The sequence below is a fragment of the Chiroxiphia lanceolata genome, chromosome 2 (assembly GCF_009829145.1).
Source record: "Chiroxiphia lanceolata isolate bChiLan1 chromosome 2, bChiLan1.pri, whole genome shotgun sequence".
NCBI lineage: Eukaryota > Metazoa > Chordata > Aves > Passeriformes > Pipridae > Chiroxiphia > Chiroxiphia lanceolata.
The window spans coordinates 15,727,942-15,754,117 of NC_045638.1; the positions used below are offsets into that span (position 1 = coordinate 15,727,942).

Genomic DNA, 26,176 nt, shown 5'->3' on the forward strand with positions numbered 1-26,176 from the left:
TACACATTGCTGGGATTTTAAAGCTAGGCAACTTTCTTGGTAGGGAGAAAAGCTGAGAGAGAGAGAGAGGAGAGAGAGCATTCATATAGTAACAGGCAAAGATATAAAGATGAATACCAATTTTGTTTTATTTTGGTGGGGGCAGATAGCATTTGTTTATTGTTACAGCTTACCTGTCTTACCTGTCTAAGGGTGGTTATTGCTTATTGTAGTACTGCTCCATAAATTAAATATTTTTGCTCAAAATAAGTAAAAATTAGAATGTTTTAGACAGGTGTTGTCAATATAAAAATCACACTCAATCTAGAATGACTGAAATGAATACTTCCTGTATGGACAGAAGTCAAGGGGGTTCCTCCCCCCTTCTCTCAGTTTGAGTTTTGATACTGAATAGCACCTTTGCTTAAGTAATTTCATCACATGTTTAGTCCACCAATGAAACTTCTCTGAGTCTTCCCTGAAACTGTGTTAAGGGATTATTGTTTAAAAATGTTAGTAAACGTTTTTAGAGGTATATCTGAGGATCACATTTTTATGAATTCTTTATAATTTTTGAAAAAGTTAACAAAACCCCCAGCAGCAAACCTAAGTATAGTTTAATTTGCCTCTGTTTCTTTATTTTCCTTTTTCTACTCCTGTATTTTGTATTTCCATTACAATTTTTTATGTTGTCCAACTTTTAACTGAACCTGCAAATTTTAAAGGAGAATAATTATTTTTTTTCAGAGTGTTGGGAAGAAATTACCTCCAGCCACAGCAACTCAGGAGCCAACAAAAATAGAAGTGGACAGCAGAACAAAAAGTAGGTTTCATAGGTTTTTCTTTTTTGCACTTTGTGCTATTAAAGGCAAGCTGAACACTGGTCTTAGCTAAAAGCATCCTGTATATATGAAAAGCCAGGATGCAGATAGATATATTTAGGGTAAACTTTGAGTAGGAGGTACATAAGACAGAATGCTTTGTTTCACAGAATCCTCTGAATTGTTTTTGCTCTGGTAATCCTATCTTGAGTTCTCTGCCACCAAAAATCAAATTAAATTATGTGATCAACTTTCAGCCTTGAGAGTACTTAGGAATTAATCAGAGTTGAATAAGATCCAACTTCAGGCTGTAACTTGTAGGTAGGTCATAGAAAAATTTCATTGTGAGTGCCCTTGCTTTTTTGCCTCTTCCTTTTTTAAATTTCTTTATGTACCAGAAATAATTTGTGTGGATGGTATATTTTGTATGGGAAATCAGAAGAGAAGGCTCCAGGGAGACCTTATAGCAGCCTTCCAGTACCTGAAGGGGGCCTAAAAGAAAGTTGGAGAGCAACTTTTTACAAGGGCATGTAGTGACAGGAGCAGGGGGGATGACTTCAAACTTAGGTTTAGATTAAATATTAGGAAGAAATTTTGTTCTGTGAGGGTGGTAAGGCACTGGAACGTGTTGCCCAAAGTTGTGGATTCTCCATCCCTGGAAGTGTTCAAGATTTGTTGGATGGGGCTTTGAGCTACCTGGTTCAGTGGGAGGTGTCCCTGTCCATGGCAGGGGGCGTTGAAACTAGATGAACTTAAAGGTTCCTTCTAACCCAAACCATTCTCTGATTCTCTGATCTTCAGTTCTTTTCTCATCATTTCAGTGCTTATTAATCAAAAAGCAATGATTAAGTCTTTTAGGCATGTTCCTATGCTGTTCTAGAGAGGCATATGTAACTAGCTTACCAAAGAACGTATGTATATAAATATATTTTATATATATATTTTTTTTTAAGTTACAACTAAATGTTATGGATTCTGGTGGAAAAGAGGGAAGAGAACATATCCATACCATGTAAAAGAAGATGAGTATAATATAAGGAGCTGATTTTTTTTAAGTCTTACACAGTGCTTCTCCTTCCCTGACTTGTTTATCCTTTTGGATAGTTAGCAGATAACATTTTGTGTCAGAACTGAAATATGTACAGACATAGGAAGGATAGCATCTGGATCAGCAGAACAGGGTCTCTCTGAGTGAAGTGTATGGTTACAACCTGGTTTGCAGAGGCTTTCATCTCAGAGTTGCAAAAGCAGTTTAAAGCAGCTTTTAGTGAATTATTGTCCATTAGCTCCACCACAGTAATCGACTTGCTTCATCCTCTTATCTTGTTCCCCTGTGCCACCAGGCTATAATGGGAAGTACTGCAAGAACTCAGTTGCCCTGAGAAAGTGAGAACTTGAAATATTGAAAAATGTGTGAACTGGTAATGTAGAGCAGGGCTACTGAATGTGTTCTGGAATTACCTTTCCCAACCTGCAGCTTGAGCAGGTTGAGCTGATCTGAGTGCAGGTGCCATAGGAGGGGTGATACCATGGGCTTTCCCACCTGCAGAACTCACCCTTGGGTGTTAAGCCAGGCTGTGAGACAGGTGCTCCTTTCCACATCAGCTCATACTTCTGACAGCTGAAGCTGCTCATGAAATCCCATCCCAGGGTGCAAGAGTTTCTAACTTTGACCACTTGTAAATGAGTGTGGAAATCTTCCAAACAGTGGTTAGAGAACTGTACCTTCTACAGTGATCCATTGAGCTCTGGCTGACAGAGAAACTTTTCCATCAACACTTTTGGGCTCTGATTGGTTCTTCTTTCACCTCTTTGTTGTTTGCCTCGGACGTGACTTTTTGGCCAAAAAAATCCATCTTCATTCAGCATCCCTTTTGCCAGAGCTGGTGAGAAAGGTGGGCTACTTATTTATACAGTATCTTTTTCTATGAATTTTACCTAACATTTATTATTTAGGACATTTTATCTTTCCTGGAATGTCTGGGGCCTCAATAGAATTCTTGGTATCTCTGTTTGTGCTTGGGAAAGAGAAGCACATATATAGGAAGGTCTGATGTAATTATATATAATTGTCTTAGCCTCAAATGGCACCACTGAAGATTTATTTCAATCAGTTGAAGTTAAGTTGAAAAACCTTTCCGTGAAAATGAAACATACTTCAGTCTACTTTGGTTTTTAATATAGGCAGAGGAATAATTTTTTCATAATAAAGTTAATGTATGATAGACGTGAAGAGAATGATCAGACTGTGGCATAGGAGTGTGATCTGTTTAGTATTTGTCATTTCTCCAGAGTTACTGCTTTTTACCACAAACAAGCTTACAAAAGCATTCAATCTAAGGAAGTTTGCAGTCTCAGAAAACAGCTGAATGTCCCAATTGCAGCGTTCAGCATAAAACTATCATTCCACCATGGACCTCAACTACTTTCACTTGTGTCTCAGTATTTCTTGGAATCTTTAATTGATACCGTGCCATTGTCCAAGAAAGTAGCAAGAAACAGAAGACCCGTAGATTAAGCTCAGAAGAGGGGGCTTTTGGATATGTGATTTAGATTCCCTTGGGATTACTGCTGGAAATGAATGCTGCAAGCAAGACGGGGGTTATATTGGTAGAGGAATAGTAAAGTTTTTTCATTTTCCACCTGTTATTCCTTAGTCCCAACTGGATAAAAAAATGCAGTTGCACTGTGAGAGAGCCTGCTGAGAGAGGAAAACAGGTAGCAGCAGCACCTTCCCTCTCTGCCCACCGGGGCTTCAGCATGGAGTGATGGTTGCTGACTCTTCTCACATCTTGATTAGAGCCTGCTTTTTTCCCATAGCTTTTTTGATGTGATAGGGCAGTGATTGGCAGTGAGACACTTGATGTGTTTACCATCTGCTCTTGGTATCATGCAAGATGGCCTAAGTTCTGCAACAGGATGAGTTGGTCAGAACAAAAGACAGAGGATTGTGTTCTCTAAGGTGCATCTTTGAAGAGAAGAGGGGAGAGCTGTTTAGTTTAGATTTGTGGGTTCCTAGATTTAGAGAGGGATTCTCTTCTTGTAGTTCCATATGTAAATAGGAGGGCACATTGATGCATGAGTGTTTATAATCCCATTTCTGGGGTAAGATGTATTGTTTTTGCTATGAAATAGCTTGTTTTTAGTATGTGTGGCTTGTGGTGAAAAGTATCTCTGTTGGATTCTAAAATTCAGCAAAGTGGAAACATCCACAATGTCTGAGAGAGGTATTGCAGATTACTGAGACTGCAAAAATGGAGTATAAATAAGCAGACAGCAAAATAGCAAAGGCAGTAAGTCACAGAGTGCATTGACCACAGCACTTAATTTAATTACTCCACTCACTGAATATTTGCAATTTGTATTAAGCTATTGCATAGGACTACCAAAATCACAGCAAGCAACTAATCTTTTTGCATGATGTAGAAGGTATAAGGAATAGCTGAATATGCATTAGTAGGGCCATAATTAGCTCTGTTTCTATTTTTTGTTAAATGAGGTGGTGTTTTGGCAGTTGGCATCTCATGAAGTTCTGTAAAAATATTTATTAGTGCAATCTATTTATGAGTCTTGAGTGTAGCAATTAATAGTAAAGCCAAATTCTGCTGCGTATAGTGTTTTGATTTTTCATCTTGTTTGTGGTTTTGGTTATAATGATGTAATTTTTCACTAGATTTTGTATATTCCATTTCAGAAGCATTTTATGAGTGATGGTCAAAGAGAGGAAACTTAAAGCTTGAGGAATAATACTTTAATGCTGCTTGCTTTCTTAGTATTACTGTTTATGTCCATATTGATTGCTGCATGATTTAGACTTCACTGATGGGGGAAATATTTAAGCCTCAAAAATTAACTATACAAGGAAGCAACAGTAGAGGTAAAACATTGTGTCATCCTGGCCTAAGAGGAAATGTAAATTCCAGAGTCACTGTCCCCTGTGAAATTTAAGCTTGAAGGTATGTTTGTCTGTGGACTGCTGTCTTGAATGTCTCAGCTTATCCTAACAGTGTGGCAGGAGAGCAAACAGAAGAGGCATGCTTTTAAAGTACAACAGAGCTCACTGATACAGTTAATGGAGTTTGCTCAGTTCTGGTTTGAACAGTGTAATATTTAACCAGCCTCTAAAAATACAAACAAATGAATTTACCTGCTATAATACTGCAGGACCCCAAGTCATAGAGAAGGTCTACAGGTTGAAATCAGTGCTTTACACTGCAGTTGTAAATACATATTGAGCCACTGAATTCTGTGAGTGAAATACAGCCCTTGCAATGGCCTAGGTAATGAAGCAGTTATATTCTGTAGGAAGGCTGTCTCTTGCTATTGTTCTCCCTCTTGAGGCAATAATTTTTTGAGGGGAATGAGACTGTGTCAAATAGGCCACATTTTCAACTTGGGACAAACTGTGGAACATAAGGTGCTGCACAGAGATGCATGATTATTACCCCCATACAACATTTATTTCTTTTTATAGGATAGCCCCTTTATAGTTTTTAGGATGGGCTTGTGACATTTTCCTAAATAAAGTATGGTCAGTGACAGACCACTTGTAATAAATATCTAGTTCTTTGCTGCTTCTTTTTCTTACAACTTCTGAGCTACAAGGATGATGCTGGGAAGGGGAATTGTGTGTCACTCTGTCCCCTTGGGGTCTGTCAAAGAAGGTAGGAATGACTTTGTTCTTTCCAAAGGACAGGACTAGGAGTGGCATGGGCAGTGAAGATGCTTATTGTTGTGTCATCATTGTACCTATTCTAGTTGGAACAGTACAGTTCAAAAATCACAGGATGTAGCTAAGGGTGAGTATTTTTAAATGGTATTACTCCTAGCTCAAGCTTTCTCCGTTCAGAATATGTTCAGAAGATGAACATCCTGCATTAGATCCAGCCTGTTTGATTTGCAAGACGTGCTGTGAGGTTTATGTACTCTCTCAGTTCCCTGAGCAATGCCCATTGACTATGGCAAGTTGTTGTCCTTTGATTGGGAGGAGCTGTGAGTTTACAGTGAGAGACTGTGGTTTGACAGAGTGAAGTATTGCTGAATTAATAAATGAGGACTGAAAATCTCATGAGTATCGTCTTTTCTCCTCCCTTTTTTCAAGATATGTTTTCAAGATATCTGCTGTTGGGCATTTATTAGTAGATATATTTTTAAGATGTCTTCAGGTCAGAGGGAAAAAGAGAAGCTTCTGGAAGGACCATCTGTGATATATAAACCCAGCCTTGGATGTCAAATGTAAACACAAGATTTATTACCTACAGCTGAGGGTTGCTTAGTATCCTAGTTTGAAGCTTTAATTTTGCTTAAGTTTATTTACCAGGCTTATAATAGGATATATTGTTTTGACCTTTCGGTTTTTTGGTCTTTTTTTTTTCCTTTTTTTTTTTTTTTCCATTTGGAAAACCCCAAATTCAGCAAGTTCCAGTGTGGCCTCTACAATGCTGTGTCTGAAGTTAGTTTTCCCTTTTATCTTTTCTTCCTTCCTATCTAAACATAACTGTTGACATTAAGTGCATCTGCATCCTCTTGTGGTATTATACTCTGCTGAGTAAGGACAGTTTTAGTACCAATGTGACATAACCCATTAGATTTTCTCTGCTTTTATTAATCTAATTTTAAAGGTTCAATCTGAGTCCTGTTGGCTTAGCTGGTGCTTGCTTGAATCATGTTATTCTACCATTCCCTTAGGAGAAGTTTGAAAGCTGACTTTGTCCAATCACTTATTTGGTTCCTAACCCATCCATGTTGTTGAGACCTAGCTCTGTTGCAGCATGATCCAGTGGGTCCTTTCCAGGCAGAGAAATGTATTGATTTAGTATATATTTGTGTGAATAGTACTCAACAAGGGCAGACTTCCACTGTACATAAACCATAGTTTTTTCCATGGCTGTACCTTAACTCTGTGTTCCTGTGCCAGCATTCAGAGCATGGGGTGGCCGTGAACCTCCCTCAGCTCCCTCTTGTGCCTCTCACAAGATTGTCTCCTGGCTCTTTATGAACTGCATCAGCGTTTGGCTGATTTTGAAATTTCTCTGTAGTTTAATTTCTTGTTTCACTGCTATCTGTATTTAAAAAAAAAAGGAAAGAAAAATTCTGGAGCTTGGTGGGGAGAGCAGACAGTTATGGGACAAGAGAGTTCTTGACATCAGAACTAGAAGGTGAAGATGTGTAGCCATTTGCTAGAGGGTGCTTACTTCCTGTCAGTGCAGAAAGAACCGTGTCTTGCAGAATATACCACCTAAGGAGTCTTTCTGCTGTGCCTTTTGCAGTCGGACATCTCTATCTCATATTGGCCTTATTAGCCACCAGCGTGCTTGTAACAAATGTGGATACAGCCTTTCTCAAATCTTCGTTTGTGAAGCCCAGCCATGATGATGATGATGACTTACTTCCTGTTAATTATCTGATTTTTCAGATGCTGAAACTACAGCCCTCTCTCCACTCTTGTCTATCACTCTTGTCTTTGTCTTGAAAGATGATTCAAATTCCTAGTCTTCAAATAGCAAGTGAGATGTGAGAGAGGCTTACCTGTTATATGACTCAGGACACATGAGCCCCCAGACACTTGCTATTTGAAGCATTCTTTAACCTGAACACGTGGGGTTCATCCGCACCTTGAGCAGAAGCTGCACTGCCTTCTCCTCCTTTCAGAGCAGTGCCATTACGACAGTGCAGTGACTGTTCATAGTTTGCTTAGCTGTACATTGTGCTTGGCTTCCCACTTAATCCTGGGATTATGCTGTTACTGAATGGAGGAGCAATGTATGTATTTGAGAATGGACATTCAGGAATGATCCTTCTTGAGCTAAGGTACTGTTTACCTCCAAGAATCCAGTGTGGCTTCTGTTCTGTATCCCAAAAAAGAAATGCTAAGCATGCTTCCAGTAACTAAGGACTTGCCTGAGTTTGCAGCACTCAGAGTCTTTAGTACAGCATTACATCTACATTGACTCTGGACTAATTCACTGAATCTATTATTTAGCATGGCTGCTTTTCTGGGCATGGATATTCTCAGAATAGGAAAACCCCCCCACCACCATGGTTATTTAAGGTAGCATACCACTGAAGTGTAAAATATGCTGAATCTCATATTTATCTACAGGCTGCTTTACATCGACCTAAGTATGTATGTGTCAACTTTCCGCGAGCTTTTACGTAAAAAGTTCTGTCTTGAAGACAAGACAGTGAGCAGGTGAAACATCCTAGACAAGTCCACAAAGAGAGATTCCAGAATGCAGTAAAGCAGCAGTTAGACACCCCTTTCATCCTCTGAAATCTGAGTTGTGACCTGGTGCTTCTCACATGCCCAGTGGTTTGGAAAAGTCAGCATGTGTTTATTTGACAGTGTTCCCTGCTTTCTGAACTAGGGAAAGGGATTTATTTTTTCCTTGCTCATTTTTTTCCTCCAAAGATTGGGTTCATTGTCTTCATCTGACTCTTTGTTTCTTCAGAGACATCAGAGGAGGTATGGTGGGTTGACCACAGCCAACAGCTATGCTCCAGCCAGCCACTTGGTACCCCATAGGAGAGAGAACAGGGGGAGCAAAAGCAAGAAAACTTAGGAATAAAGACAGTTTGATAAGTGAACGAAAGAGGAAAAATAAGAGGCACCACAAAGACAATCATTCACCATCTACTACAAGTACGTCAACGTCCAGCCAGTCTCCAAGCAACGGCAACCTCCTACACCAACACCCCCAAAGCCCACTCTTTTTTATTGCTGAGCAGGAGGTCATATGGCACGGAATACCCCTTTACTCAACTTGGCTCAGTTGTTGTGCCCCTCCCAGCTTCTTGCCCACCCCTGACCTACTTGGGGATGGAATAGGGGTGCAGGTATAGCTGTGCAACAGCCAAAACACTGGTGTGTTATTAGTGCAGTTCTAGTCACAGATACAAAATAACAGCACCATGTGGGCTGCTGGGAAGAAAACTGACTCCATCTCAACCAGACCTAGTACAGGACAGGGCCTGAGAACCAACTGTAATGATCATAGATTAATTGAAATGTTTCTGTTCAGAAAAATAAATCTGTGAAACCTAAGAAGTTCTTGTTTACTTGAACCAGTGCCACATAAAATTCATGCTGTTTCTGAGTGGCAGTGTGTGAACTGGAGAAGAGTTTTCCTCTTCCCCATTAGTACTGTATAATTTCTCGGGCTGATGGTGCTTAGAGACAGCAACCCTTCACATGCATGTGTGTTGGCTGCCTCTTTAAGGTTGATGTTCCTCTCACTAAACTTTAAAAGCTGGAATGCAGCTTCTGTGTCAGAGCCCTAAGTTTGGGTTATAACCATGTGAGCTTGGTATCTGGACTTAAGTGGGTCCCACTGAAGATCTGTCAGTGCTGTCCAGAGAGTTCAGAGAGTGATTCAGCTAATCAAATGTAAGTGTCTGCTCTTGGAGTGAGGAGTGGTTCTCAAGGCTTCGCTCATTTTAGTGACTTGATCTCCATCAATTGACCGTGTTGATTTCTAACATCAGGTCCTTGAATATAAATTCAGATACAAGACTCAAGCCTGGGGGCTGAAATCAGGAGGCTGCATCTGGAGCTGTTTGAAATACGCCCCGGGTATTTTGTTTTAACTTACCTTCAGCTGTCAGGCCAGAGGGACCCAGTTCTCCCATAAGTTGTGCATCAGCGTAGGTATCTGCCAACTCTGCAGATGTCTTACATACCCATGAGTGTCTGAAATGGCACTTAGTGTCTGGGCAGCTGAACAGACCCCCCCCCCCAGTGGAGCCTAAAATACCCACAAGTGTGATAATGGCAGGTTCTCTTTATAGCAAATACAAAGAAATAAGTCCCATTATTTCAAATAAATTTATATTTTTGTGTCCTGCAAGTACCTTCTTGTCTGCATTGAATATGAGAGTTGACTAGATGAAGAGGTCATCAAAACTGAGACATTTGAAGTGAGGTGAACATTTCTATAAAGTCACATGTCCTTCTACAGATGGTCAGGGAGTTTATTTGGTCTTTTTAAACTTTCTGTCTAAGAGTATCACATATTTTTAGACATAGTTTAACAGCTGGAATACGTATTCCCTTTTTATTTGTAAGGCACGTTGACATACTTGTCTGTTGCACAGCAACATGTAAGTGCTTTTCATGACAACTGCTTTTCATGATTTCTGAGTAGGAGTGCTGGCTCCTGTATTTTCCAGATGAAAGTTGAGATGATGCCCTTATTTATAGACTGTAAAGGAAAAGGGACAAGGAAACTTTAGAGTAATATTCAGAACTCTTACGCAGAGTATACAGAAAGTTAATTATTAATGCATTTACATTAATGTATTATTTATTGTTTTATCATCTTTACAGATTCAGAAATATCCGCTGTCTTGCACACAAGGGGATAGATAAGCTATGTTGACCTACTGGGTCCTTTATGCTTCCAATTTATGTGGCCTGGTGGAAGGCTATACCAGTGGAACTGTTGGAGCAAGTGTCAGATACAGGCTTGCTCTAAGGGAAATAGTTTGTGGCAGGCTGCTGTCTGGAGCAATGTCATTTGAGATAATGGTTCTAGGGGCTACAGAACCAACTCCCTGGATGACGTGTGCAGGAATGCTCATCAGTGCAGTTTTTTAAATATTTCATACTGTTTATGAAGGTCTAAAATACAAAGAGAAGGATGGCAAGGAAGTAAAGCAGCACAAAGAGAAACTAGTGGAATATTTTATGAAGATTATTCACCCTTGAATAAGCAGTTCTTATAAAGGGATAATTTATCACATTGAATGTTCTTCCTTTCAGACAAGGAGTATTGCAAAGTGATATTTCCATATGAAGCACAGAATGATGATGAGCTCACAATCCGAGAAGGCGATGTCGTCACACTTATCAGTAAGGTAAAAGCAATATTTTTCTCCTATAAGCAGGCATAAAGCTTTTAAAATTGGCACCATTTAATTGCCATAAAATTCCTGTTTGTGCCTTTGACAGTGTTGTTCCTAAAGCATTGCTGGTTTGACAGTGAAACATTACACAGACTTCAGAGAGCCCTACATCTCCCTTCCTCTTGTGCTTTAGAGCCTTACCTTGATAATGTTTAGTGAAGAACAGCCGATGTGTACTCCTGAGTTTATAAATTTATACAATTAATTTTAATTTGAATCTGCTGGCAGGTCTACATAAATTGTAAATAGCTCCCTGTAACAAACACAATGGCTTAGAGAATAAGTTGGAAGAATCAAGAAAGCAGCAGCTTTGAAAATCTCACTTAGATGTGTGAGTTATTTTTCCTGTAGGAATTATGAATTAGATTTTTTGGGTTATATTGAGATAATGTTCCTAAATTAACTTAATGAATTAAACCCTTATTTAAAATATAGCCACCCTTAACACTATGTAAAGCAGAAAAAGATGGTAAAACAGAAATTAAATAATTTTAGATCTGTGTTTTTTCTTTAAAATTATTTGAAGTTACTCAAGATTTGAAATGAAAACCCAGTGCCAGGATTTATACAAAATCTTAAAAAAACCACAGAGTGACATGGTGAGTAAACAGTTGGTTTTCTTTTAGAAGGGCTGTGCACCATGTTATAAAGAACTGATTACAGTTTAGGTGCACTTAATTTCCTGCTCATGTTTAAAGACTTTACAGTTTGTTTAGAAGTTTTTGATTGCTGGGCATAAATATTTTTGGGGAAAAAAATGATATAAACTAGAAAAGGCTGTGGATTTTGCATGAGGAGGATGAATTGTAATGATGTGCACAGTAGTGCTGCTGTTTGTGCTTATATGAAAGTAAAATAATTAATTCTATAATTGATAAGTTTCATAAGAAATTATTTGACTGACCAATTTGGCACCTGGGTGGAAAAAACCCAAAACTTTGAGAAGTACATCTGAGGGAGTGCTTGCCATATACTAAGCCATTTTCAGTCGTAGAGGCCACCTTCTTTGTCCTGAACAATACGCTTGTAACCAAAGAAAAATAACCAAACATTTGGTAGAAGAGAAACTGCAAATTTAAAAATAATTTATTTATATTAAATATCCTTTAATGACTTGCCTGCAGTGACTTTTTTTTTTAGCTTGTTTGTAAAACTGTTTCACTTTGCCTGATTTAGAATGCTCTCATGTGAGTATTTAACATCGTCTCTGATCATGGAAATGGCTTTTAAGATGTTGCTCCTGTCCACTTTATGCTTTGTTGACCATGTTGATTTAACTCCCTGAGATGGCTGGTCTCCAGGTGGAGTTGTGCTCTTCAGTATGCATAGACAGAGACAGATACTTTACTGGGGTATCAGTGTGAGATTTCATTTGCTTGCTTTTCCCTGTTTTTTTCTTCCCGTTGCCTCTGCCCCCACAGTGGAAGGATGTTTGTCTTTCATAATAACTGAGCTGATGATTTGAGTGGATTGATCAGTTTTCCCAACCACGCGTGAGAAGTTTGTCAGTAAATGTACTATTCTCTACTATGTTGCCCTGTCCTTCTACTCTCCAGCCTGGTTATATCAAGCCATTGAAGACATTTTATTTAATTTTCTTCTTTTTTTCTGTGGCATGCCACATGCCTGTGAACAATTACATAAACCCATGCCTTTAGAGCGTGGGGGATATCGGTGCACAAAAGCTTGGGGTTTCTCGGTGAATGCCTTTTTATGCTGTATCTGAACTGATCTGAGCTACTGAAGAAACAGGGCTTAACAAGCAGTCACTTTTCAGTTCCTTTTGTGCTGTGGGGCTTTTTTCATCTTTTTTTAATGCATAGTTAAAAAAATAAAATTCCAGTGATGTGGAGCCAGATCTTTTCTGTAGAGTTCAGAAAACAGTGGGGTCTTCTTCATGCTCTACCACCTAGTGTAGTAACTTTATTTTAGTCCAGGTCTTCTGAAGCAGGTGCATGTTGTCGTTTTTCTGTTAGTCAGCAATAACAAAGTGAGCCTCTCCTTTCTACCCATTAATGGCTTCTGCTAGACAGTTGCCTTTTACCTGGAGTTGAAATCACCATGCTTAGAGAGTCCTTTTCAGGGCCAGTTAGTGAGCCATGCTGACTAGGAGGCATTAAATGGAAACATATGGAATGCTTCAGAAACTATTACCATAGTTTTGTTTTGCCATCAGATTACAGAGTTTCTTTTAATCTATTTGTAATAAATTGTTTTGCAGGGTTTGCTTTCTATGCTGGAAAGCATTTATTCTTTCCAATTACCTAGACCCAAGGAGCAAAGATTGTTACTTTTAAGGAAACAGATGAGTGTCATAGTACTTCCCACGACCGCGGATGGATTATCATTGTAAAATAATGTATTTTGTTGAAATCACTAAAACCAAAAAGTTATATAGATTCTCAGTATAAAACGTGCATCACTAGACTAATCTGTTTTCTCAGATCAGATCCATAGGAATGCTGAAGGCTCACAATTTTAACTTATGCTGAATTTGCATTTAATTGAAAACAACAGCAATGGTCAGAATGTGTGTAAGTGGCTAAAGTAATGAGTGAGTAACACAAGAATGGAAAACTCATGAAAATAACGTAAAATCTGTTACAATGATTTTAAAAGCATGAAGATGAAATAGCATTTGATGGGTGCTAAGAGGAACAGGGGTGACTTAAATGAGCTAAATGGGAAGTTACTAGGAGAGCCCATGTATATGTGCACACGTGAGAATATGTGTGTGAGGAAGCTGTTAGTCTGGTATTCATCTTAAAATGCAAAGACTTAATTTTGTGGAAAGAATTACAGAGGAGTAGAATCAGTAAATGCAGAATTCAAAATCACCATTTTAACAGTTTCTCACAGATACAAGGGATAAGAATACATCAGATTTCTCTCTTTTATTCAGTTAAATTAGTTTAAAAATACCTTTGTCAAAATCATCAAGTATCTATCTAATATAAAAAACAAATCAATATTTTTTTTTTATCATGGCCTTTGCAGAATTCAAGTTCTTATTCTGTTTTGATGGATGTTGAGATCTTGAATCACAAGCCGATCAGACCTTTCCTATAGGCCTCTATGATAAGGGAATTTGAATATCTCAGGGTTTTGTGAAATAACCAAAGAATACATTGAACAGATTTGCTGAATCCCAAGTGATGTCCCTAATCACTTGGAGAATGTGCTGGTAAGGTGTATTTAAGGTGCTGAAGTGAGTCAGTAGAGGCTCATCACTTACAGGTCAGAATGGTTTGTATTTTGAGAGCTGTAAGGGGAAGGATGGCATTATGCAAGACCGATAGCCAAAAATAATTTACAGTTGTTTGGAAAATATACACTGAGAGTCCGTCCAAACATATGTTGTTTCCTCATAGGTTAAAATTTACCTAAAAGACTGAAGAAATAAATGTATTTACATAATGTATTCCAAAAATTTCTGGAAAAGGTTTTTCTCTCCTCATTTTCCTCAGTGAAGCAAATATCCTTGTAGTACCTAGAAAAGTTTTTATTTATTAATAATAGGAAATAAAAGTGGAGAAATTTTATTCCTCTAATTCCTTCATGCAAAATATTCTGAAAGACTAGAAAACATTGCTCAGAATTGTAAAGGAAGGTAAAAACTTCATCTTCAAAGCAACAAACTACTATATCTGGTGCCTTTGCTTTTGCAAAAAAAGGAGTCTAAGAAAAATACACCTTTGGAAGACAGAGAACAAAATGCAAAATACAGTAACTTTACTTGTACAGTTAAGGTGATTGTTGTGCAATTTTATTGTAAGGCATGTTCATAAGCTGAAAATATATGAATGGCAAATGGCCACGAGATTGACCCTGTAGTTTGTTTTTGTATTGTCAAACATTTCAGTTCCTTAGGTAATTTTTTTTAGTGCCTTCAAAATATTCCTGACAGCACTTGGATAAGGGCAAGAACACTGGTAATGACTGCACCACGCAGCTGAAGGAGAGTGGCAAACAGGTGTTTTATCATGCTCAAATATTCATTTTGGAGATTGTATTTGTAATAAATAGAGTTACTTCTAAGCAACAGAAGATTCACGTGACATTTTCAACTGTCATCATGAAAATCTTACAGGATTCTTCATTCCAGGACTTTTAGACATAGCTACTCTAAGCTACTTTCCAATTTTAATAAAGAGTCTTTATGTAAACACCGGAAATGTATTAATAGCTCTGATAAATTATGACAAAATACATAGGATTCTGAAGATTTCACTGGCACACAGAAAATGACCTGTGTGAGGAATCGATAGTAATAGCTAAATAATTTCAAAGCAAATACATTGAGCACACACTGGCAGCTGTGCACTCATTTGAAAGTGGTTTCACTTGCAACAGTGTGCAGGATTTCATTGCACTGCATCAATCTCCCTGAGCTCTAGGCAGTAAAGGCCACTTTGTTCCCAGGAATTAAAATGGTCTGGATAAATAAAATTAACTACTTGCAGATTTGAAAAGCTGACAGTAGTATGAGGGTGTCCTCATATGAACCCTTATTATGAGAGGTAATGAAGGGCACTGATATCAGTGGCAGTTCTGCTAATTCTGAATTTACAAGATGATTTAGCTGATGCTATTCAAATAGTGCTGGGAAAGTTAATGCATTGGTACCATGAAAGACACAACAGGGTAATGCCTGTTGCCAGTTAAAACCTTACATGACATCTTATCTGATCTAGCTATTTAATGACAATCCAGATATTCAATGGCAATCCAGTTTGTAATGCCTAATTCTATGTTGGGGAAAAAAGAGCCATAAACCTAGTTTCTTAAAATAAGCATAATGGCAATCAGTTTTTGCAAAGCTCATATTTGCTTTTGGTGCTATTGTTGATAATTGACTTTACTTTGAGATTTGCAAGTTTTGTGGTTCAAAAAGCTGTACATTTAGTGAGTCCCTGCCCTGAAACATATGCAGTCAAGTGATAAGACAGACAAGTACGTACAGGTGACTAGAAGGGTATAAGGAAACAATTAAATGAGATTCAGTCCCGATAATCTCTTTCATCATGTCCTGCTTCCACTGTTGCAATGGCTGCTCTGTGCATTTGTCTGTGTTAGAGTGTGGAATCTGTCATTATGTGGAGTGCCTAATATAATCCAATCCTTAGGGTAGTCATGAGCTGGTTAATTTAACCCTGACTGTGTTTGTAGACACTTACTGGAGTATGGCCCGTTTGCCAAAACAATTGTACTGTTTTTCTCTCTCACATTATCTTTAAATGCTCATCCTGGTGCAGGAGGTAATGGTCCAGAGCACTTTCTTGAGCTGAACGATCGCCAAGGCGAACTCAGCTGGGTAAGATTGTGAAGGGAAACAGCTGCTCTGATGGATGCAGGAGGCTCCTAAAGGGATGAAATTAGTAAGTGCTATGTACAAGAATCTTGCCAGTGACTTGAGGCCATGAGCAGGGGAAGGAGTAAGAACTGGATGGTGTGATAGAGGAGGACGCTAGCTGATACTCAGTCGAACATTTCGACATGGTGTAGAGTCTCTAGGGTAGAAATCTTTCTGTTGCCAGGAATCATTTCTATGGAGTTTAGTTCATTGATGGATTTTTCTGTATGCTTTTAATTGCAAACAGCAAACACATATTTTACAAACCTTGGTTATAGAAATATGTGAAGGAATTAGAAGACTTTAAGTTTTTAAGTATGAACTAATAGGTAGGTAGTATCACTAATTCTTTCTTATTAAGATGAAATTTTTGGTGTTTTCCCCTCTGTGGATTAAAAAAAAAAGAGTGATAATATTTGAGTCATTAAAAATACATCTAATTGGGTTAGAAAATAGAAATTTTCAGAGTAGAAATAGGGTAGCTTAAGATTGTGTCTTATAAAATAAAGTTTAAGGTTGTCTCTTTCTTCCTATGAAAGAAGGGAAGAAGTTAGTCATATTTCATGATAGTCAGGTTATTTTTGCTTTTCCTTGATTGACAGCTAAAATCAAGCTTTTAACTAATTTTTAGGAAACAGTTTATTAATATAACTGAGCAAAAAATTTAGGTTATTCAGGGGAAAATATGATCTGGTTTTATAAAATATAAAAATGGCTTTCTGTCAGAGCAACACGGTGGACTTTGGTTACACAAAATATTTGGTCATGCAAATACCACTCTTTAGGGTTTTAATTCAAGGTATTTTGAGGATTTGCAGCAATCTTGCATACAGAAACTGAAAGGAATACAGTAAATAAACACAAAACAATGCCCAGCTTTAAGAAGGCTTTTATGATAGCCATAAGAAAGCTTTTATGATGTTTTGTGTTTAAATAATAGCATGTAAGCAATAACAGCACTTACTACTTGCTTCTGGAAGTGAATAGGTATTTCCCTCCGAAAGAACAATACTATAAAGGCTCTCAGTGCATGCCCTTTTCTCTCCTGAGATAACCATGAATTACTCAACACATCATTGGCCAGACCTAATGGCCCTGCCTAATCTACTTTCTGTGTGCTTGCCCCCTACCCTGTGTTACGCTCGCTTGGCACCGGTTTTTCCCCCAAGACATCCCTCCTCCTTAGCTGATGGAGAAACCTGCTTGTGGCCACGCTGCTGATTTCATACAAGAAATTATTTTGCAAAGTGTGCATGCTGAGGGTGCAGTTTTACATGATGGATGGTAGGTGGCTGCTGAAAGGGATGGCTCTGCTCCTGCCCTTTTGCGTTGCATCTGGCAGCCTTGGCCATGGAACACGCAGGGGCACGTGAGCAGGGAAGGGTGATAGGAGGAGTGGGACTGTCCCAACAGCTTACCAAGAGGCTGGCATAGCAGTAGGGTTGTTTTTCCCTGGCCTGAAGCTTTCGTCTGTATGTTTTGACCTAATAGGAATGAGAAGGTTTTTATTCTTCCTGGGTTTCAAGCAATGGTGCCATGCGGAATGGTAGGTGGAGTAGGTCCTGCAGAACAAGACCCATGCTGCTAATGAGTGCAGCAAGTACATGGAATAAAACTTGTGTCATTGCACAGAAGCATGAGTGTTTCCTCAAATGAGTGATATAAACAGTTTTATAAAACTTGTGGTGACACCAATGATCAAATAAATAAATATGTCCATTTTCTAAAATGATTCAATGTATTCAGTAAGTTAGGGGAAACAGACTGTAATTCCTCTTGCTTGAACCTTGTCCTTGGCCAAGACTTCTAAATGTTTATAAATAATTTTTTAGCACTTATTCATATCTTGCAACATTTCTTGGCTGCTGTGATTAGCAAGGGGGCATTAAGTAAGGTCTGTGTAGAGATAAAGCCTGACAATATGTTTAATAGGGTACCAGGTGCAGCTTACTTTTCAGTGGTATCTTTAGAAACATGACTGCAACACTACTGTTTGAGCTGAGCACTTAAATAAACTGTGAAGCCTGTGATTAGTCCAGGGCAGAAGGGAACAGCCAGCACTTTAATGTTATTCTTGTTAGTATATTTATAATATTATTTTTTTAAAGTACGCACTGCAGTTCTCTTTTCCTGTTCTTGTTGTGGTGCTACAGCAATGCCTTCAGAAAAAGGGATTCTGTTCTTCATGGAAAGTCCCAAATTTAAATTTTGACAAATGGGTGTTCAAGCCAGGCTGTGTTTGGGAAGTGGCAGGATCCCCCATGCACACAATGCTTCCAGATTTGCATAATTTGAAACGCATTAGGTTTATTTGTAAGTATGTTTAATACAGCCAAGCTAATCTGAAAAGGTGACATATTTTGAGATAAAAAGAGAAAGATTTCTTTTTCTGCCCCATGCTTACAAGAGATATTGCTGAAATGCCGAGGCATCTGGAAAACTGTGATTATTGTTCACAATGTGGTCTTTAGACTCACTGCTTAGCTTCATCCTTTCTTTTATTCTGAATGTTGGGTTCACCTGCTGATTTGATGGCATTATCTGAAGTCCAACCTTTTCAGGGTAGGGAGAGCTATTTGAAGGGAAAGTAAAAATGCACATACAGTGCCAAGTAATTAGTAATTGTAATTAGGACCCTGGTCCTAAGATATCTGTGATCTAAGTATTAATAGCATTAAATAATCCTTGAAATGTTTTGTTCTAGGTTTTTAGAATCTTTTTAAATACAGAAAATGTAATTACGTAAATATTTTATCTTAGCTCATCAGAGACATAAATTATGTCTGTTACTACCACCGCCTTTCATGTTTGTGTTGGCTAATTTAGTTTTAATTTGAGTATTGGAGTGTTACAGTTTTATGATGTGGAACATATTTACTTCACCATGAATTCTGCTGACTGAACATTGCAAATTAAGTGAATCCCCAGAAGAGATTGTTTTGTTCAATAAGCAACTTAATTCTTCCTGTTTGTACAAATATTTCATCAAAGCCTTTTAGCTTCATTACTGATTAAACTATTTAATCACAGAATGTAAAGTCAAAAGGTTAGATCTAGCCTGAAAAAGATTTAAAAGAAAAAATACATCTGGTCTGCTAGATCCTCTGGTCTAACATCCTGGGTATTGCAGGTCATTCATTATTTTCAGCCAGTTTCTTTTTTGCAGGGTCCAGTAATGGGCCAATTTTTGAACAGACTGTGTCATCTGGAGAGGTGTCTTCTTGTTGTCCCTGCCAGTAAAAAACACTGCCTGGAAAGAGTAGTGTAACCACAGCTGAAAATTTCTGACAATCTCTCCCGTTCCCTTCCATGCAATGTTGACATGGGAATTTCTTAGTAGAGCCTTGGAGCTTATGGGTAAATAAAAATCTCCCTGTTTGACTCCTTAAGCATTAAAAGATGCAACTGGCATTATCAGATGTCAGGTTCCCTATGGCTTGGGCATGAGAACTGTCAGTAGCAGGGAAAGATCCATGCAGGACTTGAGGCTTTTGGGACAGGTTGAGGATCTGAGCAGAATAAATCCCTGGGTTAGGAGCCAAACAGAGCCAAACATGGAGGTTTCCTCTCATACTTTTCTGTCAGTATTTCAAAATCTATGCATATTTGCAAGAAGTATGTAAAGAGAAAACTGATGTTCTCCAGGACTGCCTCAGAAGATGACTTTATTGTCTATTGGACTGTCTCTTTTATGTAAATTATCTTGGATTAGGTAGTTGTTGAGAGATTCATTCTGTCTTATTGCCAGATTTTAAAATCATGTTTCTGCCAAGGAGTACTTGATTACTAACAAGATGCTCTAAACCATAGCCATTTTTTTCAAAAGAATTTAACAAATTCTGCACTGTACTGTAAGGTCCTAATCCCAGTAATTGAGCTTAGTAAGTAACAAAGCTTGGTTGTTTGGAGAAGTCCTAGGTAGCACAATGTGAGTCTAATGTAAGCCTCTAGAGAGATGCTTTCTTTCATTCATAGGTATTTTACCAAGTTTTATGAGAATTTATGAAGATTCTAAAATGAGTTATTTTCTGACATTTAAAATAAAATTGGATTTTGAGAATGATCTGTCTTGGTTTCAGCATCATTACACTGTATGTAGTAAGAAATTCTAAATAAACATACTGGAATATTATTAAATTGCTTTTTTCACTCAGCTTTTACATGATTTTGTTGTTTTCCCCAAATGCCAGGGTCATATTAATAAAGATCTGATGTGGTTTTAATCATGGTTTGAAAGTCAGAGAGCCTGTCCAGTGGTCTTCTCCAGTGTTTGTGAGAACTGGGATCTCTTGGCCCCCCCACCACAGCTGAGCCCAGTGGCCCCACGGATGCTCTGAATGGCAGAGTGCCTGTCCTCCACATTCATCTTTCTGTGAGGCATTTAATCTTCAGATTCAGGTGGCTTTATCTTATATATATATGTGTGTGTGTGTGTGTGTGTGTGTGTGTGTGTGTGTGTGTGTGTGTATGATGTCTTCAAAATTCCAGTAGGCACATTTGTTTGCATTAATGGTGGTTTGTTTTTTGTTAAATTATGAGGTTGGCTCTCAGTTGTTGAAAGACCACTGGAGAGATGCTTACAGTGGGTTAGCATTAATTTAATGGGGGACTGCCAGCACAGCAGAGCTGACACATGAAAGCTCTCAGTGTCAGTGTAAGAGGTATTCATGGCTTTCTGAATAATACGATTTTACCAGCTCAGCATTCCTCTCGATGAGACTCAACTTCAGAAGGGCAGAAGAAAAGTAGAGATTTAATGAATACAACTGCCAACTGGTGGGATTGATTTTTTTTTTTAATTTTGTAAGGAACTGTGCCTTCTAATGGAGGAGATTTTTATGAAAATGTGATATCTTACCAGAAAAAATTTTCATTTTCAAACCCTGTACCATTATGGTGTATCTCAGTACTCTTATCAGGCTGAATTTTGGCATTGTAAATTTAGTTTGCCAATTGTATATTTTAATTTTAGTAATCTGTAAATCTTAAATTAAAAAGGTAATTCTCATAGCCTTTTTTTAGAAGATCTCTGTAACTTTGTGCAAGTACATCTACTGGCATGAGCAGAGAACTTATCTAAGCACTTCAAGAGTACGCATATGCTTTTCTGAGGGCCTGCTTGTTCTCATTCTTGTTCTTCGTTCCTATCCTAGATGTAATGATGAAACCTGTATTAAGAAATGTTTCTGTATCAAAAAACTCTTAATCAAAAAGGTGAAAAATCGAGTAGTTATGTGTTGATGTCTAATCTATAGCTTCATATTTTAGCAGTTTTACGAAGTAACATCATGTTCAGAGGACTAGCCTGTGCAGTGATCTGCTCCCTCAGAAAAACAGAAGTCCTATTTACAGATGAGAATATTGGCCTTTTTTAGATATATTTCTTCAAGAGTTTACACAGCTGCAGTTCAAGCCATGGATAGGAGAGAAGATGAATACATGGCTTATTACTCGTTTTGGGACCTTGGGGAATAGAAAAAAATCTCTCATTTACTTTTACCAACAAAAGCCGCCTTCTTGCTAGGGGCAACTTGGAAGGTAGGTTAGGGAGGGGAGAGATTAACTTGGGCCATGGCACTCCCTGAAACAGTCAGTCCTTCCAGAGGTAGCGAGAAATGAGGGAGTGGGTGCTACCTTGAAGGCCTGGTTGCATTGGAGGAAAAGGCAGGAAACATCTTTGCTCCTAAAATAAATAGAAAGGATGGCTGAAGGAGTGGATGCTTGCCTGGCTGTCAAACTGTTTCTGTGTCTCTTGCAAGCCTTTATTATGTCCCTCGTGTGCTGCCAGCCTCATGGAGTAGCTTCATGGGCAGCCCCTGCCAGCCTTGCTCAGCAGATGCTCTCAGGCTTCCTTGTATTTTGGTAAAGCTGCAGAAGTTGCTGAACTGTTGGTAGGTTCCCAGTGAGTATCAGAGGGCTGCTAATGCTCAAGAGAGCAATCTTGAAAGTGCACTTCTTGAGTGCACTTTCAGCTGGCTTCAGTGATGATCTAGATATCAGTCCGCTGGGCTTCTGAACACAGGCGAGAGGAAAACTATAATGATAACTAAACACACAGCCAAGTTGCTACAGGTTTTTATTTAAGTGATTAAGAACAGTCTCATGCACATAGTAACTTGCCTGTAAGTGGCTTCAAGAAAAAAAGTGTAAAAAATAATGCAGTTAATATAATGCATATTACTTGGAGGAAAACATACACTCTGGAGCATGTCTAACATTTAAATTACAGTAATCTTGCATTTTTTATTGACTCCTAGCAAACTAATGAAAAAAAAATACAAATAGGAGAATTTTATTATAAATATGTTCACAACCAGAAGTGCTGCTTTGCATTTTCAGCAAAAGGGTTAGTTGCCTTCATGTTCCTTTCATCTAGCTCAGGCTTAGAGTGCAAATAGCAGCATGAGCTAGAAATAGACCCAGCTGTAATAACCAAGCCCTTTTGTTTAAGAGAGAGAGCTTTATATGAAATAAAACCCCCTCTGTCTTTGGGGTATATGAAACTCCTACCTCCTTGGAGCAGAGGGAAAGGCTGTGAACCTGTGAGCATTTCCAGGAGGAGAGTTAATCATGTGTGTGTAATGGGGCAATTTGTCATTGCCAAGCTCGTAGGTGGGACACACCTCGGCATGAGAGAGATGTGTCACCTGCTGGATGTGAACTTGAATCTTTTAATTTCATGGTCTTGAATGTGATATCAGCTAGTGAAGTGGAGATAAGTTAGCAGGGGACTGACTTCTGTGCCTTATCAACCTCGGTTGTCACCTCTTTTACTGCCAAAGAAAACCAGCATTGGTGTTTGAGTGGAGGGAAGTTTGTGTTCTTGTCTTGTGACCCCTCTGTACTCCTACGCCGGGGAGATGACTAGGGATAGTGTCTTGTCAGTAGTGTCTCACTTCTAGTTACATGAAGAATAATTCTCTCCTTCTTATTCTTTACATCAAGAAAAGGACTGATGTTTTTTAGTTCACCTCTGTATACCCTTAAAACTCTCAGCAACATTTTGCCAAAAGCTGCCTGTATTCTGGTTTTCTGGTAGTTGTCAGTTCTCCCACATTTACCATTTCCTGTGACTTAGTAATGAGTTCCAGCTCAGGTTGTACCTTATAATGTGTGCAATTTTTATGTCTTAAAAAGTTTAAATATTCCTTCTCAAAAAATCCTCAACACCTCTGGCTTTCCCATCACTGTATTTTGTCCAATTCTTTGCCCTAATATTTAGCACAAAACGCATGTTGGTAGTAAATCCAGTGTATTTGGTTTTGTTATCTCTTATTTAGGAACTGCTGAGTTCCAGGAGGAACTGAGTAGATTGAGGAGTATCATGGAGTGCAAGAGAGAGACAGACAGGCAGCTGGAATCACACCCTGCCTTCCCAGGGGCAGGCCCAACAAGCAGACAGGATGCATGATATGGAGGACTCCCTATCCCCACTCTGCCTGGCTGAACACAGTGCCTGAAGAGATGGGGGCAGTGGTGGCAAGTTCCTGCCCAGCAGCAGTCACATCTCATCTGTGACTGTCCCACCTTTCCAGGTGCCCCGGCATAATAGGTGTGAGGCTCTCCCAAGTTGGAAACGATAGGACAAGCAATAGGACAAGAGGAAATGCCTCAAGTTGTGCCAGGGGAGGTTTAGATTGGATACTGGGAAAAATTTCTTCACCAAAAAAGTTGTCAAGCACTGGAACAGGTTATCCAGGGAAGTGGTTGAGTCACCAGACCTGGAGGTACTTAAAAGACATGTGTCTGTGGCACTTAGGGACATGGTTTAGTGGTGGACTTGGCAGTGCTGGCTTAAAAGTTGAGCTCGATGATCTTAGAGGTCATTTTCAGCCTTAACAGTTCTATGATTTTACTTCACTGGAAATGAGGATAAAACCAAGATTTGTATTTTAATGAGAAAATGCCAATATTTCCCTTTAAGATTTTTGATTTTTCTATTTCATGAATCTGCTTCTAACTAAACAATCAAAGCAGGCTCGGCAATGTGAGCCAGCAGTGGATTTCTCTAAGGTCTTTGATTGCACTGTCACTGCAATGAGTACGTGGGTGTAGTCTCCAAATTAAGCTTTGGTAGGAGCTGATTTTTATAGTAGCTAAATGTTGACCCAGCTACCACCTAGCTTGTGTGAACTCCAGTATCTGTCAAACACAATTTCTTCTTTTTTGCCATGTCTTACTATTCAGTTTTGTAAATCTTTTGTTTTCTTTTTTGTTTATTAAAGGAAACTAAAATGCATTTTTAGTAATTGGAATACATTCTTTTAATAGGACTTTCGGGATATTTCATTGTCTGATTTTTCTTTGTTTACATTGTTATATGAGTGACAGGATAACATAGAGATAAAGCAGAGATCCACTTGTTTTTTTTAATACATTTCAGAATATTGATACTGGATTGCTTGGCAGCTTTTCTAGAAAATCTGCATTTTGAAATTACAGCCATTTTGCTGAACTCAGACACATGAAGATATGTTAAAAAAGACAGTATGGTTAAGATTGCATGGTTGATGAGGATCTAGGAAGAGTGGGTTTTGCTCAATGTTCACAAGCAACACGTTGTTTTAATCATGTTGCCTTGATTGTGCTTCATAGCTCTACCATTTATTAGTCCTTGAGGCATCTTGTGCAGCTGTAACTCAGGTTTGCTTGAACAGTGGTGTGTCTCATGATGAAGACCTACCAGCTGCCAGCATCTTGGATCGGCTTCCAGAGGTTGCTGAGGCATAGCAAGCCTGCAGTTGTGGGTAGCAGGAGGGCACCACCACAGAGATTCTGCACCAGATTTCATCTGTAGCTTTTAATTTCTGAGATCTCTTTCTGTCTTTTTTCTCGGTGACACATAAGCCTCCTCTTGCAAGCAAAGTAAATGAGAAAATTAAAGAGAAACTGCCTAAAGAGATTTACTTACTGTATGAAAATTCAGCGTGGTGATTGGCTGTGTAAGCCTGAGTGACAGGCTGGAGAGGAAAAAAAAAAAAGCAAACCTGCAGCTGTTTGGGATTAATAAATGTGTGACACAAACAGCACTTCAGGAAAACAAATGAACTTTAAAACAAGCATCAAATAAAAAATTCACGTGTGTTAATGAAATGAAGAAGAAGGAGTAATATTTGTGTTTCCTAAGGGCATAAAAAATCCAACCTAAAAAGAATATATGTGATGTCTCATGCTGCGCAGTCAGGGTTATTAGCCAGCACTAAGCTGTGCAATCAGTTGAAGCGCACAAGGTTTTCGTCTCTGGATGCCTGAATTATTCTTAATATTTTTCAAAATCTAAATTAGGTCATAAATGTTTTGGCAGTTTCAGATTAGCAGTGTAGGGGGTGGAGGGCATTATAAAACACACCATGTGATAGAACAGTTGAGTGCACTGATTACTAGGCTGTGCAAGTAGATAGAGCCAAGTGGGAGAGCGCCTTCACATCAGGAATGAGCGGTGCTGGCTCTGCAGTAAGAGTAGTATCCTGCCCAGTGCCTGCCCGTGCCATGCATGACTAGCTGATTATCTTGGTCCTCCATGGAGTCCCTGACAGCCCTGTATGCACTCAGCAGACACTTTGAAAACATCACCTAGTCAAGAATCAGCCCTGCTCACTAACAGAGGTCTAACAGAACCAGTAAATACCTCCTAAATAACTCCTGGTAAGGTCTGAAAAATGTAAGTGTCCTTGGTGGAGGCCACCCTACTAAAGAGAAGGGAGAATACAGGAGGAAAGCACAGATTAGGCATGAGAGAAAATTATCAGAAAAAGAGAGGAAGGATTGTTCAGTGACTACATTACCTCAAAGAAAAATTTCAAGATATAAGGGGGGGAAAATAACACCGAAACAGAGATGATGCAATAAACTAGGTTGTTTAGCTGGTGTATTTAGTTAGCACATATTCTATCTCAGGATGGACTCAATAAACTAAATAAAAAGTGTAGAACAGAAAAATAACTAAAAAATCTCCCCAAAACATAAAAGCAATCATATTTTTAATGCTAATTTTTTTGTTAAAATAACAAGTACAGTCATTGTGAACAGTATTTTTAAGACTTGGTGTTACCTACACCTCATTAAGTTAACTTGCATTATTCTGTCATCCATTTAGCAGCTGAAACAAATGGTTTTATGG

The 26,176-nt window shown here is 38.6% G+C and overlaps 1 protein-coding gene across 9 annotated transcripts in view; it reads left to right on the plus strand.

The window, feature by feature from the left end:
- The window catches only part of SH3KBP1 (SH3 domain containing kinase binding protein 1), a 223,755-nt gene that overhangs the window by 154,192 nt on the left and 43,387 nt on the right, over positions 1-26,176 (plus strand). For all 9 annotated transcript variants that reach the window (XR_004355261.1, XM_032679340.1, XM_032679339.1 and 6 more), the window contains 2 exons: positions 727-802; positions 10,561-10,655. Coding sequence is in view for 8 of the 9 variants with exons in the window: in XM_032679340.1 (XP_032535231.1) it covers positions 727-802; positions 10,561-10,655 (171 nt within the window). In the remaining variant the exon portion in view is untranslated. The remainder of the gene's footprint in view (positions 1-726; positions 803-10,560; positions 10,656-26,176) is intronic.